Source organism: Dipodomys merriami, unplaced genomic scaffold (genome assembly GCF_024711535.1).
Source record: "Dipodomys merriami isolate MVZ:Mamm:240054 unplaced genomic scaffold, mDipMer1.0.p SCAF_9, whole genome shotgun sequence".
NCBI lineage: Eukaryota > Metazoa > Chordata > Mammalia > Rodentia > Heteromyidae > Dipodomys > Dipodomys merriami.
The window spans coordinates 26,323,170-26,344,117 of NW_027206512.1; the positions used below are offsets into that span (position 1 = coordinate 26,323,170).

Here is a 20,948-nt window from a genome sequence, read left to right on the forward strand (position 1 = left end):
TATGCTAGAAAAAAAATCTATGGGAGGAGGATAAATAGAGCTTTGCTGTGCTCACAGGTGTTCTCCATAACAGTAGGAACCTGTGTTGAGAATCATTTCAGATTCCAAAGTACTGACAGCAGCTCCCACATCCAGGGCTTTCATGAGCAGCACTACCAACCATCCAGCAACCCCTTCCACCAAGTAGAAACCTTTTGGTGGAGGTTTATCCTTTCTCAGCTGCTTTGGAATAATCAGATTTCATGAGCAGTAACAGTAATAATCTGAAGTCTTTACTGAGTTTCAGTTACTGTTCTAAGTGTTCTTTTCATGTGCAGCATTAATTCATTTAGTATTTGTAATAATCCCACAAGGTGGGATTATTCCCACTATACTGATAAGGAGTCAAGGCACACAGAAGCGACTACCTAAGGTCCAGCAAAGAGGACTCGGTATAAGAATGTGATTTTCTTTTGTTTCTTTAGTATGTTCTCCCTATGGAATATTCCCTGTTGTTGCTGTATTTGATTGTGGTACCCTGCATCTTGTATATACATTTATCTAATTTAGGGAGGGGAAGGGAAAGGTAAATAACAAAATACTGAAACAAGAACACAGGATAACCCATTGCAACAAGAAGACTCACAAGACACTATGTTGGAAATGAATTTTACAACTTTGGGAGGCTGGGAGAGGGAGGAATGGAGGAGGTGAGGGAGGGAAGGGATATTAGGAGAAAAACAAAGGAAGGGGTAACTGCTCGAAAAGAAATGTACTCATTACTTACTCATGTCACTGTAACCCCTCTGTACAGCATCTTTACAATCAAATACATTTTTTTAAAAAAAGAATTTAGGTAGGATACCTGTAAAGCCTGCACCTTGAACCACCATGTTCAACAACCTCTTTGAGAACGTTCTCACTATTGTAGTCACTGTTGTGACCGAAAGAAACCCCATTGTTCTTCATCTCTGAATCACTGAGTGAGTTTCTGGTCAGAGCACATGCTAATTCCCAGGATTAAAGGACACATACACACAAAATCCCAAATGCTAAGATATCTATCCAAGGGAAAAGAACCTAAAATAGTGTTTGGAAAAAGACTGTAATGTCAAAAGAAAATGTTCTGCAAAGATTTGCTTCAGTGAGATAATATAGTTAATGCACTTTCAGGGAGGGAGGAAAGTGAGAACACTGAAAACCATGCTTTGTTTGTGAAGACTTTTTTTCTGGACTGATATGATGAATGGGTAGTTTCTGTCACTGCTCACATTCATGGTCGTATGGATAGGAGAAGTGAGGGGGAGAGAAGACAGGAAAGAAAAAGCATGATCCTTTAGCCAGTTTTAAGAATAAAATTTGTGATTGTATATTAATTCCTTTTATCACTTGTCTCCTTCTCCTGTCATGGATGAAGTTCATCCTCAAGTCAACTTTCTGGTTTTGTGTCGCAAATGGTCTATGACACATTGTTTTTGCAGATAAATATTTACCAATTATGTATGAGGTACATGCTTCTACCTGTCTAGAACAGCCACTGAAATCAGGCACTCTTTATGTTAGTACAAAAGCAAGTAGGAAGAAAAATATTTTATTAAAAAATAATCTAGAGCAGGGAGGGTGGCTCAATGGTAGAGTGCTTGCCTTGCATGCACGAAGCCCTGGGTTTGATTCTTCAGCACCACATAATCAAAAAAAACCCAGAAGTGGTGCTGTGGCTCAAGTGGTAGAGTGCTAGTCTTGAGCTGAAGAGCTGAGGGACAGTGCCCAGGCCCAGAGTTCAGGCCCCATGCCCATCAAAAAAGAAAAAAGAAAAAGAAAAAAAAAAATCTAGGCCCAGTGTGGTAGCACATATCCATAATGCCAGCTACTAAAGGAGTGGAAACAGGAGGGCCTTGAACCCCTACTGAAAAACCAATTCAAAGGAAAAGAAATGAGGTGTGGCTCTCGTGTGAGAGTGCTTGCTTGGAAACACTGAGGCCCTGAGCTCAATAAAGGAAGCAAGGGAAGGGAGAGGCAAGGAAAGAAGAAGGGAGGGAAAGGAAAGAAGGTATACTTTGAAAAGAAATATATGTGTATCTGCATGGCTTAGGAAATCTATTCACACAATTTCTCACTTATGAAATACTCCTAAGACATCACTCAGTCACAATAATGCTTCTTACGTTAGAAATGGAATGATTCAAAAAGTAATCACATCATTTTTCAATGAGAATTTTGTTACAAAACAAGCTCCATTTTATGAATGATGATTTAGGTAGGAAGACAGTGAAATGATACATCCAGTCTCCTTAAGCTTAAAAACTTTTCAGTCAATTCCTTCAGAAAAGGCATCATTAGTCCTCTGAAAGTCTCCTAGCAATTTTCTGTACCTCTGCTAGTTAATTTGTGTACAATTACACAAAAACAACAGCTAGTGTTCAATTTGTTTCTAACATACATTTGTCTCTCCAAGGCCAGCTCTCCTGGGTGGTAGAACAAATACATTGAAGCCATGGATGATTGCACTCATTGTTACAGCTGTTGTTTTGGCTCTAGCAATAATCATTGGTCTCCTTATTTATTTTTTAGCATATGGTAAGTTTGTGTTTTATTTATTATTTTTGGAAATTTGATGACCCTTTCAATTTCTTTCAAAATCTTCAAATTATTCCATGCTTCATTTGGGAAATAATAATCTTTTATACATAAAAATTTTGTTACCATTTAAAAACCTAGTGTGGTTTGTATAATATTACCTTTTGAACAAAGCAAAAACTTCACATGCTAAAATACTTCATGATATAATTTTACCCAATACACTGGCTGTAAAGTATTTTGGTGAAATCATACCTACAATATTTGCAACAAGAGGGTTTTTTTATACTATTTCCTTTTAGACACACAGTGTACACTGAATCAATTATCTTCTCCATCATATTCCTATTGCTTCCGTCCCTCCTCCTCATTTTACAGACAGCATTTGTTGAGTTTCATTATATTATATTCATATAGTAGATATGAATATAGGTAAATATATTGTACATATGTGTATGTGATACTCCCTCTGACCCCTTTTACATTCATGAACTGTTTCCATGACTATCATCATCATCATCATCATCATCATTCTAAGCTCTATAATCCATAAATAAGAAAGAACATGAATTGTATTTGGCTTTTGACCTTGGCTTTTCTCACTCAAAATGATGATTTCCCTAGCCACCTATTTTCATGAAAATGATGTAACTTCGTTCTTCTTCATGATTAACAGATTTGAAGATATATGTATCCCATAGATTTTTGAGTTGTTGAGTACCTTGGTGGATTCCACAGTTTGAACAGACTTGCAGTAAAAATGACTATGTATGTTATCTCTTGCTACTAAGTTACTTATATTCAGATATATACTCAAGAATGGTATGTTGAGGTCATAATATAGGTAACTTTAAAAATGGTTTTTTGAGGATCCCTCAAATTGATTTTTGGAGTAGTTACCTTCTCACCAGTGGTAGGGTTTTTTTTCTAACATGTTTGTTTTTTATGTTCTCTGTTTCATATATTTACACAAGTTCCATATATTAGAGAGAAAACAGCGGCTTCTATTTTTCCTTCCAGATCAGAGATCTCACTATTACCAAGCTTCTTTCCAGATCCCCAGTATGGAATATGATCCTGAGTTTTCTGTAGAACACTCAAGAGCTAGTCATGCCTTGAAAGAAAAAATTAACACTGAGGTAAGTCAGAGCTTTCCTCGCATCATTCCTACTCAGGAAATTCTGATCAGCCCAGGTGTAGAGGGGAATGGCAAAGTACTTTGATATAGGAAGCAACATATTTAATTAGAGACATCTCAGCATGTGGAGTCAGAAACATCTAAATACATATTCAAATTTTGTGGGTGGTAATAACTAAGTTAAGAATATGTTCACTTACATCCATGTTAAGCTTCCCAGATAAAATATGCAATGCACATGTAAGTTTTAATTTCACATTCTATTATAAGAATGATTTCATAACAAGAGGGTTATTATACCTAAATGAGCTTTTCAGGGATAACTACTAACAAGCATTAAATAATATATATTATAGAAAGTTTTCAAGTAAGTACTTTGTGACATATTGAAATATATATAATTCATACTTAACAAAATTGTATTTTTTTCTTTTCTCAGATAGATCAGATATTTCAAAGATCCATTTTAAGCCAACATTACATCAAGTCTCATGTTGTCAACTTTAGGTAATTCTAATTAATTCATATAATAAAATACCACAAATTATAACATATAATAATTCATTAATGTACATAATTATTTATACAATTATTTTATATAATGCAGCCACACAATAAATTTATATGACTTTATATAATTATTTTATATTGTAGTCTTACATTAATATTTTCCTGAATGGAGTGTTTATAATGGAGTATTTATAAGTAATAATGTAATATTACTAGGTGTCATTTTATAGTACTTAGCATGTCAATTGAAGATTCTTACTATCACATATAAAAGGTACACATATAAACTCATGACCAGAACTATTTATTTATTTTAAACCCAAATTCTACATTTGTCAGATACTTTCCCTTCCTTGATTATGATGGAATTTTATAAGCAAGGAATGATTCAAATATAACACCAAGGTGGTAAATCCAGAGGGGAAAAGTCATGCCAATAAAATACCTATGTTACATTTTTAAAGCTATATGTAATATTTAGTGTAATGCTTACTGTGACTATGATCTCACTCAGTTTGGTGTTTTTGATTTTTCAGGCCAACTAATAGAGGTTTGAAAACAGATGTATTGTTTCTATTTCAAACTCCATCTGTCAAAGCGGACACTATTAAATGGCAAGCTGATAATATTTTGCATGAAAATTTGAAATTGAACAAGAGCTTCTTGAAGATAGATATTTCATTACCACATCTTAGAGGCAAGAAATGTTACTTCTTTCCTTTGTTATAGTTAATGATTTTTAACATTCTTCACAAGAAAGAAAACTCTCACCACAAAATGAAATCACTTTTCAGTTGTAAAGATTATAGTAACTTGAAGATGGACAAGTCATCATACAATCAACATCAAAGCTTTTTTTCCTTTGGCTAGCATAATAATAATTATGAAACATGAATGGTATGGCTAGCAAAATACACTAGGATTTCTTTCCTTTTATAAAAGTTATTTTATTATATGAAGTAATGTGTAACTAACTTATGTTATTAATTTGTTGTATAAAGTATTAGTGAACTTAAAAAAATCATATCTTATGGGCATGGTATTGTATATTTTAGCAGTTGCATCAATTATCAATGATTTTTGTTTTATTTTTTCCAGAAATGCATGGAACACAAGCAAAGCACATTCTGAATAGCTGTGAGTTAATCGATATCACTGAGATGACCATAAACCAAAGAATAATACTACAAAGCATTCGACCTTTCTCTATTCCCATGTTTAGTGTTTCCTAAACATTAAATTATTATCTAAATAAATATGTTGTTTTAATCTTTTGAACGGGAAACCATTATTGCTAGCTGGGAATATTTTTATAAATTCCTTGGACAATTTTTCTTTTCCCCACAGAAAGTTTCATTAGTGACTTCTTTGACCATATCTGTATTTTTGTTTTTAATTTATTTTTCTCGTAGGGTTGTGTGTACAGTCCTGGGACTTGAGCTCAGAACTTGGGTATTGTCACTGAGGGTTTTGTTTATTTGTTTGTTTGTCTGTTGTTCAAGGCTACCACTGTGCCACTTGAGCCACAGCTTCACTTCTGGCTGTTTGGTGGTTAGTTGGAGATAAAAGTCTCCCATACTTTCCTCTCCTGGCTGGCTCCCAACTGTGAGCTCAGAGTAGCTCAGGCCTTCGGAGTAGCTGGGATTATAAGCATGAGCCACTGGCTCCTTGCTCCATATTTACCTATGATTGTCTTATTTTGTAGTAGAAAAATTGACTCAGGGGTAAATGGTATCCATTAACTCCAATATGGAAATTAATACTTGAACTATAGTAATAATGTATTTTTACTAAATTAATGCATTTAAAAACAGTACAAATGATGTCTTCCTACCATACATAGTGTGTGTTTAGCTCTCAAAAATGGCAAATATCACTGAGTTAAACTGCTTCACATATGAACGTGAGAGATACATGAATAAAACAAAACTTAAAGGAAGTTGCTTCAAGCACACCAAAGAAAGTGTTGAATAATCTTTAAATGTTTTAATTTAATAATAGAAATACTCACATTCTATCAATATGAATAGTCATCAGTGCACAAAGTGTACTATTTATTCCAACAGACTTTTTAAAGGCAAGTGACAGTCATCAGTGTTTCTTAGTTAATGGTATGCTGACCATTCCTAGTTACAATTTATAAATGGATGTAACCATTTTGCTCCTTTGTGACAGGTTGTGGTTTAGGAATGGAGTACCCACCCATGGAAAGAATTGCTGGTGGCAAAACTGCAGATCAAGTTGCCTGGCCATGGCAAGCCAGCCTTCAGATGGATGGCAGCCATTGGTGTGGTGCATCACTGATCAGTGAGGAATGGCTCCTGACTGCTGCTCACTGTTTTGACAAGTAAGTCCTGCTACCCACAAGGGTGCCAGTGCCATCTCTTTTTCTCACCTTCACATCCAGGCATGTTTATCTCTCTCATGAATATCTTTTTTTTGTTTTTTTGGTCGGTCGTGGGGCTTGAACTCTGGGCCTGGGCGCTGTCCCTCAGCTCTTCAGCTCAAGGTGAGCACTCTACCACTTGAGCTACAGCGCCACTTCCGGTTTTCTGGTGGTTTATTGGAGATAGGAGTCTCACGGTCTCTCCTGCCTGGGCTGGCTTTGAACCGCGATCCTCAGATCTCAGCCTCCTGAGTAGCTAGGATTACAGGTGTGAGCCACCAGCGCCCGGCTCTCATGAATATCTTCTTCATGAACATCTAGTGCCCCCAATGATTCCACTCAGGACTGTCCACAGGCCTAGGAAGAAGTGACAATTACTGAAGAATAATAGACATAATTAGAGAGACTGTCTTCAGCTCAAGCCAATAACACATTAGGCTGCAATCTCAATTCATTTCTTAAGTATGGATAAGCCACTGCTGTCCAAAATTGAGCCAAGTTTACCAACTTTTCCGGAGCTATATTATAGATTTTTTAAAACTCCACTAACATAGCAGCCATACCTGCAATTTACCCTAAGATTTTCAGGGGTGAAGAACATTGGACTTGTGGGCAAAAGATTTCACACCTTTATATGATGCTGTATTTTTTATTTTCTGTATGCCTTTTGAAAATTTGACATTCATTCCCTTTGAAGAAAAAAGAGATGTAGTAACATTAGTGAAGTATATATAAAATGGGAAAATAGCAAGGTGCTGGTGGTTCACACCTGTAATTCTAGCTACTAGGGACGCTGAGATCGGAGTATCATGGTTAAAGCCATCCTGGACAGAAAAGTCCACGAGACTCTTCAGTTAATTACCACACAAAAAAAATTAGAACAGAAATTGTGACTCAAGTGATAGAGTGATAGCCTTGAAAAACAAAAAAAGCTCAGAGACCAGTACTCAGGCCCTGAATTCAAGCCTTGAAACTGACACACACACAAAAAAGCGTGAGGGAAATATATTAGATAAAATGCTCTGTGGAAAAGAAGCATAAAAGAATGTATTTGAAATGACTCCATTTTTCTTAGTGTCTTCCTTTTTATTTTTCTATCTCTCAATAGCTACACACACGTAAATATATACAAATAAACATATGAACATATATAAATATATAATTGCATAGTTATGGGCATGTATGTGTACACACATGAAAATATGCAGGTAAAAATGTCTCCTGTTTTCCTTCAATGAATCTGTATTATGGCAGTATTGTATGATTTTAAAAATACAAACTTACCTCAAGGAGAGTAATTGAAGCCACCTTACAGTGGAGGGGGTTGGTTACCTACTAGACAAAAGAAAAATTGCTCTAGGGAGGAAATTTTGAATAATCACTTTTAAAAATTTGCCCTTCTCCCATATTTATGTCCCGTGTCCATTCAGATTTCTGGGCAACTTAAAAATCAGAATGACCCCATTGTGCTCTTTTTACTCTATGATCAGTTCCAAAAACCCGAAACTATGGACAGTCAGTTTTGGAACAACCCTCAGACCTCCGCTGATGAGCAGAAGAGTGGAATCAATTATTATTCATGAGAACTATGCCGCCCACGAACATGATGATGACATCGCTGTGGTGAGACTCTCCACGCCTGTATTCTTCTCTGAAGATGTGCATAGAGTCTGCCTCCCAGAGGCTACTTTGGAAGTCTTGCCTAACAGCAAAGTGTTTGTCACTGGATGGGGAGCAACAAAAGCCAATGGTAAGTGTCTCAGAAAAATAATAGAGCAAAAAAGGTAGACTCAACCTCTTTCCAAATGGAGATACACAACAAAATCGAAAAACATATATATATATATATATATATATATATATATATATATATATATATATACATATGAGAAGAAATACTAATATCTTACAACAGATACAGAAAAGGCAAACATAAAACCAGGTATGATGAATTATGAAAACTCTATTAACTATTACTAGTACATAATACCTATATTTGTTTCCATTTGTTTTTATTTTAATTTTTGTCAGTCATGTGGCTTGAACTCTGGATCTGGGCGCTGTTTCTCAGCTCTACCACTTGGGCCACAGCACCACTTATTTGTTTCCAGTTATATAGACTATTAGAAGCTTGATAGCATTTTCTTTAAGAAATACTTAAAGCTTATCATTTCACTTGATGTGACTTGCAAGTACTAAGAATGTCAGGCTGCTGAGATGTGTTATGCAGCTAAACAGAAATAGCCATACATAAGGAATTGGGATGGGGTACCTCTCATTCATGTATTTACGAAGCTGTTCTTGAGCCTGATACTTTATAAAGTTCACAGCAATTTCATCTTACTCCACTTTATAATTCACAATAAGCTGAAAGAGTAGACTTTTAAATATTGATAGGAATTCTCAGCGTTTACATTCTCAGTTAGACTTTTTACATATGGTTTGTTCTACCTTCAGATTCCTAATTCTTATTCTTTGCTCTGAATCTGAATTGATATCTTACATATGGACTTACTCAAAGCACCTTTTTGATCAGTCTTTATCAATGGCTAATTATGGAAATGCACTTCCTTCCAAATGTACTTGAAAAAAGTTTAAATTTTTATTGTAGAGGTGATGTACACAGGGGTTACAGGTCACATAAATCAGGTAATAAGTACATTTCTTTTTGAACAGTGTCACCTCTTACTTGAAAATTGGGTCCACTGTCTTTTTTTTTTTAGTAGTAGTACCAGAATCAGAACACAAGGTTTTCATACTTGCTTGGTTTGCTTGTTCAGCTAATACTCTATTAGTTGTGCCATGCTTTTACCTCAGCTTTATGCTGCTCAATTTGAGGTAAAGTCTTTTGGACTTTTCTTCCCAGGGTGGCTTTGAACTAGGATCATTGAGATCTTAGCCTTCTGAGTAGCTATGGTTATAGTCATAAACCACCAGCGCTCAACTTAGAGGCCAAGAGTTGTTGTTGTTGTTGTTGTTTTTTTATCACTCAGTGTTGGCATTGTTTTTATAGGAAATAGTATTGAATAAAAAATAAAATTAAACCTTTAAGTTTTAAAGCCACTTCTGGTGAGAGTAGAAATGGAAAGCATTGCATTTTTTTCCTAGATTTAATTAAACACTTACTACTAGTTGTAAGGCATATTTTGGATTTCATCATGAACTTTTCAAAGTACAGTAGTGTGCAGGTAACTGTATGGTGTGCTATCTACTCTAACAAGTTGTATAGTTGTATACCTTTCAAAAATAATACTGTATATAGGTAACACTTCAAACTGAAGCCAACAAATAGATATTTGAGCATGGTTTCTGAATTTCAAACTGAAACAAGGATTACTTAGGTTTCCTTTTCTTGCCTTTCAGGATTTATTCAATTAAAAATGTTACCTGGTAGGCAAACTGAAACTTTCTGTTCTCAGAAATTCTTTCCTGAATTATTGGTAGTATAAAGTATCTTGTTATATGGTAAGCACTTGCATGTTTTTGAAGTTTAGGTAATGGAGCTTGAACTCGGGGCCTGGGCCCTATTCTTTTTTTTTTTAATTCTTTTTTTATTAATAAGTTTTTTATTGTGAAAATACTGTACAGAGGGGTTATAGTTACATGAACAAGGTAATGAGTACATTTCTCATTAAGCATTGTTGCCTCCTCCTCTGTTTTTCCCCTACCATCCCTTCCATCCCACCTCTACAACTACACTTTCCCCTCCCTCGACCCCACCTAAATTGTAAAGTTTGTTTTTTCAACATAGTGTCTTGTAAATCTCATTGTTGCAATGGGTCAACCTGTATCGTATCCCTATTTAAACATTTTGTTTTTTCCCTTCCTCTCCCCAAATTATACCAACATCAAATACAGTGAAAACAGGGATTACACCGTGGGGGAGGAACGTACAAAGCAACAAAAAAAATCACATGGTACATTATAAATACATTAGAAACAATAGCAGGAAAGAAAAAAACCACTTGTGTCCTTATCTTGGGGTTCATTTCACTTAACTTCATCTTATCTAGTCATATGTACATAGCTTTTGACCTTTTCTACTTGTCAAAACAGACAAACATTGCAGGACGGAATAGGAGAAGCCCTGTTCTTGATCTGTTTTGCTCAAGGCTAGTGCTCTATCACCATGAGCCAAAGCTCTACTTCCAGATTTTAGGTGGTAAATTGGAGATAAGTCTCACTGCCTTTCCTGTCCCAGCTGGCTTTGAACTATGATCCTCAGATTTCAGTCTCCTGAGAAGCTAGGATTACAGGCATGAGCACCAGTGCCCAGCTACATCTGAATTTTTAAAAAATTGAGATTAAGGTATGATAAACTTTTACCCTTTAAAAGTAGCATCCTATATCAACTAGCTAAAATAAAATTACAAATTACAAATAATTGTGATATAGCTGATTATATCTTGAGACTATAAAAAATCTGAATGCCTTTCTAGATAACCCAAATAGTATATATATATACATATATTGGACATGTAAGTAGTTTCACTTGCATAAAAATCTGTGTAAAGAGAAGTTGGAGAGCTGATTCTCTCACTAAGAGAATTCATAGAAAAATGCTAGAGGAATGACCCAGGTGAATAAATTCACCATAGTCTTGATGATCTTCAAGGTCTGTAGAGAAATTAAACATATATTCTGAGCAACATAGTCTTAGGTGAGTAGATTTATCAGCTTCAAAACAGAGAACTGGATTTCTTTATACTGAACATTCTTTACAAAACCCTGAGATACCTGAATCTCCTCTTATAAAAGCTGTTGAGGTAAAGTAATCTTAAGTCAGCTAGGAGAAGCACAGATTCTCCTAATTATTGAGGAATACCCTGAGCTTAAATCTAGCATTTTCCTCTATTTAGCTATATAATTATGGCAAGACTCCTAGGCAGGTAAGATTTGGTCTCCTATCCTTTGGTTGCTGCAAGAACAAATAAGATTGTAGGAGTAAATGGGCTGGACATGGTACCTGTCATAGAAGTCTTCCCCCCAAATGTAACTTGTTTCCAAGCACAGTAATCTAGTACAGAAACCTATTAACTCAAGATGAATGATTTACCATTGATTTGCCTTATGTGAGACAAAACAATTAACTATCATAACATGAAAGTAGAAATTCTTCACCTATTTATTTATTTTTCTTACTAAGGTCCTTTTCCCAATACTCTACGACAAGTTGAAGTAGAGATCATAAGTAATGATGTATGTAATCAAGTTAATGTATATGGTGGTGCTGTATCATCAGGTATGATATGTGCTGGATTCTTGACAGGAAAACACGATGCTTGTGAGGTAAGAATAGATGCAAATTAAAAAAATGACTGTTGAATAGGGTTGGACTTAGCCACTGGTGTTAGTCAGACTTCCATTGCCTTTGACAAAGACTTGAGAGAAACAGATGGAGGAAAGAAAGGTTTCAATCATGCTGGCATGCTCGATCACATTTAGACCGTATAGTAAGTTTCAACATGCCAGAGAGCATTTGGTAGAAAAGAACAACTCAGCCAAATGGTGGCCAAGTGATGGAGAGGAGGGAACAAGAAAGGGACCGAGGACCAGACATAGCTCCCAAGCACATGACTTCAGTGACTTACCTCCTCCAACTAGGCCCATGTGGAGAGGTACCCACTACCTTCAATAATGCAATCAAATCAAGCATCCATGAATGGATTAATCTATCCATTAGATCAGAGCTTTCATGTTCAAATCATCTCTTAATGATTGGACCCACTAATTGGGGACCACATTGTCAACAAATAAAGCTTTTGGGGACATTCCCTATCTAAATCATAACACTGGCAATAGACCAATGTTACCTCTATGAAATAAATTTATGGGGGAGAAAAAAAATGTAGAAAGAGGGAGTGAAGGATTCCAAGACATATTCTTTATTTAACATTCTATTGACCCATCTGAAAATGGTCCTCAGTTGCAAAATAGAACTCTAATTGGAGACTAAGAAGTAGTAGCCAATTGAAGAACAAGAAGTAGTAACCAAGACAAAAAGCTATTCAATCAATGCTTTAAGGAACAGATAAAATCAACAGTTAGGTATGCAGTCCCTCCTAACTGAAAGCTATGATGAGATGAACCCTGCAGACATTTCCACAGTCAATAAAGTTTCACTTTTCCAGTTTCTAAGGCTTTGACCTTAAAAAGTGTAGATCCAGATTGCAGAATATGTGTCCTCCCACTGGAACAAAGGAGAGACCATTTGGGCCAAGATATAACTAAATCATATAACCTAGAGAAGAAAGAGATATATGTCTGTATAAGAGTAGATAATTCTCTTTTCATTGGTTTATACTTCCTTGCTTCCTTGTACCACATTAGCACAGTAAATTATTGAGGAATTACATTAGGGTGGATACCTGAGAGATGGGAGTTAGAAGATGGTTTTTGGTAAACGAAGTTTTCCACACTTTGTGCAACGAACACTGTAGAGGAATAAAAATGTGAAGACAATGGAAGAGGAAAAAGCTTAAGGCATATGAATCTAGAAGCTTATAGTTTCTTCAAATGGGATCGTTTTTGTGATTAAAAATACCTGTGATAGCTTTCACATTATATTTCCTTAAAGCAATATGTTTATTTTGAAAAGGTACTTTGAAAATACTTCTTCACCTTAGTCAAAGATGCAGGACGTTTCTCATGATTAAGGAACCATAAGCCAGTTCATTATGACCAGGGATTCCACCTTGGTTTGAAAGAAAACAGTAATAATGTGTACAATTGATGTAATTTCTAGGATGCCTTCCTATTAATTGGTATGAGTGGAACAAAGTGAGATTTTGATTCAATACAGGATATGATTTCTATCTAATAGAGTTAGGAGGAGCTTAATGTAAGAGTTGACATTTTACTTGAATACTGGCTTCATCATTTATAAGAAAATTTGAGACTTCTAGACTTAACTTTAGTTTCTGGTCTCTGTTTAGACAAAGAAAAACTAAAACCTTAGCCTTATTCACAAAAACTTCCAGATGAATACACAGAGGAGTAAATAATTAACTCAATTATCATAGTAATACTAAGTCAAATAAATTAGTTTTACATATTTCAACTCAACATATGGATTTCTTAAACATCTAAATGGAAACTGATTCTCATTCTGACATCAATTGATCCATCACAGTGACTGTTTTCTTCTTCTTCTGCAGGGTGATTCTGGAGGACCTCTGGTTATTACACTTGATAGAAATATCTGGTATCTTATTGGGATAGTAAGCTGGGGTATAGGCTGTGGAAAAGAAAACAAGCCTGGACTTTATACCAGAGTGACTCATTATCGGGACTGGATCAAGTCTAAAACTAACATCTAGTGTGTCAACTACCTCCACATTCAAACTGTAGATGTCATGTGTGGTCTCCAGCAAGTCATGCTTAGTGTGTGTCGCCATGTGTATTGTCAATGTCAAGTTGAAAGTGACCTTGCTCCTTAAATATGAAGAAAGAAGTCTTTCATCAGAAGTGCTTTGTTCATCATGAGCACAGAAGACGCTGGCAACTCCACGAAGATCTGTCATTCTTCAAAGTGTCTCTCCTTACCTCTTTGCTCATCTTTCAGTCCCTAATACTATCTGTATATAATCTGGTATTTTAATTAAGTAAATCACAATTGGTTTGGCATTCCACACTTGTTTCCTGACAGAGCAGGCCTCTCTTCTGTAGTGGCACCACCATTTGTCAGCTTCCTCTGTAGAGAATTCTCATTAAGAGTAGCAAGTCAAGATAGTTAGTTTTGGTCAGTGTTGTCACAAATGATAGTGGGTGCACTAGTTGTAAAACTAAGACTAAGACTAAGACTTAAGAGATGGCACTTTCATTTTTGCTCTCAAATGTGCATTTAACAGCTCTGAAATATGAACATTTGTCATTATTTATATTTGCATCCAGTGGGCAGATTTTAATTTTTTAATGATTTTGATACATGTTTTGAAGTAGTGAAAAAAAATCCTTGCATGATATAGAAGGTGAATTGTAAATATTGCCTAAGACAGGATTTGTCTTTGAACTATGTAAAAGTGCCGGTGGCTCATGATGAGATCCTAGCTATTCAGAAGGTTGAGATCTGGGGATCATGGCTCAAAGCCAGTCTGGGCAGGAAAGTCCATGAAATTCTTATTTCCAATTAACCACCAGAATACCCTAAGTGGTGCTGTGGCTCTACTAGAGCACTAGCTTTGAACAGAAAAGCTCAGGGACAGTTCCCAGGCCCTGAGTTCAAGCCCATGACTAACAAAAAAAAAGAAAAAAGAAAAAAAATGTCTTTCAGGACTCAGAAATTAAAGGCCAATTTTCTTTGTATTTAATTTTAATTTCTATTCATTTGAAATGTAAAGAGGCCAGATGTCAATGAGAAGGAATTCTTTTGCAGCTCTATCTCTAAAAGTAATAGAAGATTCCTTTCTTGTGTAAATATACTTTTCAGTTGCACTTCATTATCTATAATGTATTTTTAAACAGTTTTATTTTCAACAAGATTTAGAACAATTTAGGGACCTGAGGAATGAGAAAGTCACCAGTGCAGACTTATATGAGAAACCAAAATAAAGTGAGACATTCATAAATAGTAATGGTTCAAGACTTGAAGATATTTACTTGAAAAAGATACTTGGGAAAGTATAAGACAAAGGCATTATACTGTTAACAAATACGATGTTTAAATTTATGTAAAAATGACATGCAGTGTTTGCTGAATGGTATTTATAGAAAAAGTTCAGATGATCAAGCAGACATCTTGGAAGAGCTTAATATTTTTGATATGGTTGTTCTTTTCATATGTATTACAGGTTTTCTAATTCTTTGTATGACTACAGAGTAATATTAAACAAAACTCAAAATTATTCTATGCATCTAAACTTTATTCATTTTACATTTTTTACTGAAATAAATATTATTTTTAAAACCAATAATAATTTAAATTTAATTCTCAAATTTACTTGCACAAGGAGTTGCCATTCCACAACATAGCTTATGAATATAACAATATTGATCAATATCGGCCAATTCATCATTCTCCCCCATGCCTAACTCAGCACACCCCTCAATTTTTTAAATTTTAAAGAATATGCATTGAATTTTATGACTGCATTCTTCCCCCTTCCTCTATTCATATGCTAAGATTTTGTGGGGATTTTTTAAATCAAATAGATGTCTCTCCTACCCCCATATCATATCATATATATATTCAATATATCATAATATATTCAAATATATCTGTGACAATAGGCTCAAATCAATTCTTCTTGATTCGTCACTAAGATGTAGGGCTTCTCAGCCTTTGAGGAAAACAACAAATTTGTGACAGTTTGTCACAGTAATTCTCTTTTGAGGAAGGAGACTGTCCTTCATACTGTTCAATGCCTAGCAACATTTCATATTTCCATACATTGCATTCCAATAGTGTTCCATCAAGATATATTAACCAAAAATGACTCTAGACATTGCCAGTTGTACCCCTGAGATCATTACAGAATAGGCAACATATGATCACTGGTTAAAAAAATTGTACACTCATAACTCCTACGAATATTTAAAAATATTCCCTTCCTTTGTTTATCTGGGTTCATTGAAAATGTCAAAAAAATCTCTTAGGTTATGTCTGCACAATCCTAGCCAAATTATTTGCAAACTGAAGTTAGTTAGAGGAAGACTGAGGACCAGGCATCTACAGAGAGAGCATTCACTTATCTAAAATCTTACAATGTATTTGTTTGTCATATGTTTAATTCCTGCATCATTGTACCAAGTATGTCTACTTAATGCACAGAATACATAAGGACCACTTGAAATGGGGTCTAAGAATTCAGGGAGGCACACAGCTTATTAGCCACTCAATGTTGCAAAGTACAGAATATTAAGTTGCAGAATAACACTAAGCACTAAAAGCTAAAATGACCCAGATGTTAAGTAGACACTAGCTAGGTAAAGCTATTTGGATGTAAATTAACTATTATTTAATACATTAAATTTTTATTTTTCAATCATACGAATGACATTGCAAACACAAGAAAGCTACTTGTGGCTGATAGCTACTATTCTGGTTAGTAAAGATCTAGAAGAATTCCTTCACCTCAGGATGTCATCTTGGACATCACTGACCTAGAGTATTCAAGGCAACAACCTATATAATCACTTAGCAGCTCATATAACAGTTTTGGTCAGTGGTTCAATTGACACTATATGAAAGGATCAAAAAGGTTTTGTTTTGATATTTCTTATCATCTTAGAACGTGAATTAATAACAACTCAACAAAAAGTAACTAATGGGTGAACACTGGGGGTGACTTCTATTGAACACAGCAAATGGTGTGTTAAGGAAGACGTCAAGCCAAATAAAACAAGAATTTAATTTCATAATGCATTAATGTGCTTTGATGCAGAAAATGGACAGCAGGTCACAGTGACCCACAATTTTGCAGAATAGTAGTCAAGATACTCTCATGGAAAGTGCTACTCTACTGCCATCTTCTGGCTCAGGTTTAATTAATTAATTTATTTATTTAGTGGTTGTGGGGTTTGAACTCAGGGCCTGGGCACTGTCCCTGAGCTCTTTTGATCAAGGTTAGTGCTCTACCACTTTGAGCCAAAGCGCCGCTTCTGGTTTTTGAGTGGTTAATTGGAGAAAAGAGGCCAAGGGGACTTTTCAGTCCAGATTAGCTTCCAAATGTCATCCTTAGATCTCTGTTTCCTGCATAGCTAGGATTACAGATGTAAGCCATCATCTCAGGTTATATTTTTAATACAATTATAATTTTTTTTTTTTGGTCGGCCGTGGGGCTTGAACTCTGGGCCTGGGCACTGTCCCTCAGCTCTTCAGCTCAAGGCAAGCGCTCTACCACTTGAGCTACAGCGCCACTTCCGGTTTTTTTCTGATGGTTTATTGGAGATAGGAGTCTCACGGTCTCTCCTGCCCGGGCTGGCTTTGAACCGCGATCCTCAGATCTCAGTCTCCTGAGTAGCTAGGATTACAGGCGTGAGCAACCAGCGCCCGGCTTACAATTATAATTTTATTTTAAGCTATATGAAATTTTTCTCAACATAGAATGCTATAAAAAGAAATCTGGCAATCACGCCTCAATATTCTCCTAAGCAAATCAAAACTTACAGTTTTTGTGCATCCTTTTACAAATATAAATAAAGGGGCTTATTTTTTTGTTTAACAAGTGAGATAATTTTATTAGTGCTTTGGTTTGTGATTGTGTCTGTGTGTGTATGTTTCTGACAAAATTAGGAACAAGAACAAGACACTTGCTATCGTTTTGTTGTTTTCTTTTTTAAATTGTGAAAATACCGTACAGAGGAGTTACAATTACATGGTCAAGATAATGAGTACATTTCTTTTTTTTTGGGGGGGGGGTTCTGGTCGTGGGGCCTGAACTCTGGGTCTGGATGCTGTCCCTAAGCTCTTCAACTCAAGGCTAGCGCTCTACCACTTGAGCCACAGCGCCACTTCCGGCTTTCTTGTTTTTGTTTATGTGGTGCTGAGGAATCAAATCCAGGGCCTCAGGCATGCAAGGCAAGCGCTCTACCACTGAGCCACCTTCCCAGCCCCATAAGTATACTTCTTATCAAGCATTGTTGCCTCCTCCTTTGTTTCCCCTTCCCATCCCTTCCCATCCTTCCCCTGTCCCCTCAATCCTCCCTGCCCCCCCCCCCACCAAAGTTGTAAAGTTGGTTTTCGACATAACTACTTGTACTTCTCATTGTTGCAATGGGTCCACCTGTATCCCTATTTAAACGACTTGTTTTTCCCCTTCCCCTCTACAAGTTATGCCGACATCAAATACAGTGAAAGCAGGGGTTATACTGTGGGAGGGACATACAAAGCAAAAAAGAAATAATCTTATAAATGTATTAGAAACAATTGCATGAAAGAAAAAAAAAACATTTGAATACATATGTTAGGGTTCATTTTCCTAACATCACCTCTGACCTTTTCTGCTTGACTCAGACATATACTAGATATTGCAAATAAGGGAAACCATGGGACCTATGTTTCTTTGGGCCGGGCTGGAACATTCCTCAATACAACAAAGGCTGTTTATGACAAACCTACAGCCAGCATTATACTTAATGGTGAAAACTAAAGCCATTTCCTCTTAACTCAGGAACAAGACAAGGATGTCCACTCTCTCCACTTCTCTTCAATCTAGTATTAGAATGCCTAGCTACAGCAATAAGGCAAGATGCAAACATAAAGGGGATCCAAATAGGGAAAGAAGAAGCAAAACTCTCCCTCTTTGCAGATGACTTAATCTTGTATTTAAAGAATTCCATAGACTCCACTCCCAAATTACTCAAGCTGATTCAAAACTTTGGCAAAGTAGCAGGGTATAAAATTAACACTCAAAAATCAATGGCTTTTCTGTATGCCAACAATGAGAAAAGTGTGGCTGAAAGTAGGAAAGCAACTCCATTTGTAATAGCCCCACAAAAAATAAAATACCTAGGAATTAACTTAACCAAAGAAGTGAAGGACCTCTATGATGAAAACTTTAAAAACCTGAAAAAGGAAATCAAAACAGAACTTAGAAAGTGGGAAAAACTCCCATGCTCCTGGATTGGAAAGATCAACATGGTGAAAATGGCAATACTTCCCAAGGCTATCTACAAAAGCTATCTACCCATCAAAATTCCAACCTCATTCTTCAAGGTAAAGTTCATTTTCCTTTTTTTGTTATTAATTTTTTTATTGTAAAAATACTGTACAGAGAGGTTACAATTACATGGGCAAGATAATGAGTACATTTCTTATCAAGCATTGTAGCCTCCTCCTTTGTTTCCCTTTCCCATCCCTTCCCATCCTCCCCTTGCCCCTCCCCACCCAATCCTCCCTGCTCTCCCCCCACCAAAGTTGTAAAGAACGTTTTCGACATAACAACTTGTACATCTCATTGTTGCAATGGGTCCATCTGTATCCCTATTTAAACAAGTTGTTTTTTCCCTTTCCCTCCACAAATTATACCAACATCAAATACAGTGAAAGTAGAGGTTATACTGTGGGGGAGGGACATACAAAGCAATAAAGAAATCATCTTATAAATATGTTAGAAACAATCGGATGAAAGAAAAAAACATTTGAATACTTATCTTGGGGTTTATTTTCCTAACATCAACTTATCTGACCTTTTCTGCTTGTCTCAGACATATACTAGTTATTGCAAATAAGAGAAACCATGGGGCCTATATTTCTTTGGGCCTGGATTACTTCACTTAATATAATTTTTTCCAAGTCTTTCCATTTCCTACAAATGGGGCAATGTCATTCTTTTTGATGGAGGCATAGAATTCCATTGTGTATATATACCACATTTTCTTGACCCATTCATCTACTGAGGGGCATCTGAGTTGGTTCCATATCTTAGCTATGGTAAATAATGCTGCAATAAACAGTTATGCTGGTAGCCTTAGTATGGTCTTGTTTGTGATCATTTGGGTAAACGCCCAAAAGTGGGATCACTGGGTCATAGGGGAGCTCTATGTGGAGTCTTTTGAGGAACCTCCATACTGCTCTCCAAAGTGGTTGAACAAGTTTACACTCCCACCAACAATGCAGTAAGATTCCCTTCTGTCCACATCTCCTCCAGCATCTGCTGTTTTTAGAGTTCTTGATTTTAGCCATTCTAACTGGGATGAGGTGGTATCTCAATGTTGTTTTGATTTGCATTTCTTTTATGGCTAGGGAGGTTGAGCATTTCTTCATGTGTCTATTGGCCATCCTTCTTTCCTCTTCAGAGAAGTTTCTCTTTAAGTCTTTAGCCCATTTATTTATCAGGCAGTTGTTTCTTTGAGGATTTATTGTTGGGGGATTTAATTTTTTGAGTTCCAGGTATGTTTTAGATATGAGACCCTTGTCCGTTGTATGGCTAGTGAAGATCTTTTCCCAATCCGTGGGTTTTCTATTGATCTTGCTAGCTAACGACACTTGCTACCTTCTACAAATCAACTCCATATAAAAAATAGAAGAAGTAAACATGGATTCTGACAGGACTATGAAATGGGATTTTCTGAAATGGAGTGTGGAGGAGGAAAGAGGGCTGAAGCCTACACAGTCAAAAGGAAAGCTTTGATTTTAAGTTTTACTCATATGACTGCTAAAGCTCTACTTTGCCTTTTGTTGCCTTGAGACAATTATTACACGATTTGCATATCAAAACTAATCTGAGAGCAGAAAGATGTCTCTTAAAGAGAGCAGTTTCTGGAAATCATAGCACTAGTCAAGTATTTTCAGATAGTCCATCCTTTCTGTTATTTTTTGAAAATGAAGTAGCTTTTTTCCAGTTCTTTCCCTTGTCCCTTCATATCAGCACATCAGAACCAAGGGATGTCCTTTCTCCTAGTGTTACTTTCCTACAA

At 36.0% G+C, this 20,948-nt stretch overlaps 1 protein-coding gene across 1 annotated transcript; it reads left to right on the top strand.

Moving 5' to 3' along the window:
• Positions 1–1,433: 1,433 nt before the first annotated feature.
• Positions 1,434–14,148, top strand: LOC138820644 (transmembrane protease serine 11G-like). Its single transcript, XM_070012395.1, has 10 exons — positions 1,434–1,486; positions 2,435–2,556; positions 3,577–3,695; positions 4,134–4,201; positions 4,741–4,901; positions 5,303–5,341; positions 6,380–6,551; positions 8,081–8,340; positions 11,737–11,879; positions 13,748–14,148. The coding sequence occupies exons 1-10, from the start codon at positions 1,434–1,436 to the stop codon at positions 13,907–13,909; spliced, it is 1,299 nt and encodes a 432-aa protein (XP_069868496.1). The 3' UTR covers positions 13,910–14,148.
• Positions 14,149–20,948: the final 6,800 nt, after the last annotated feature.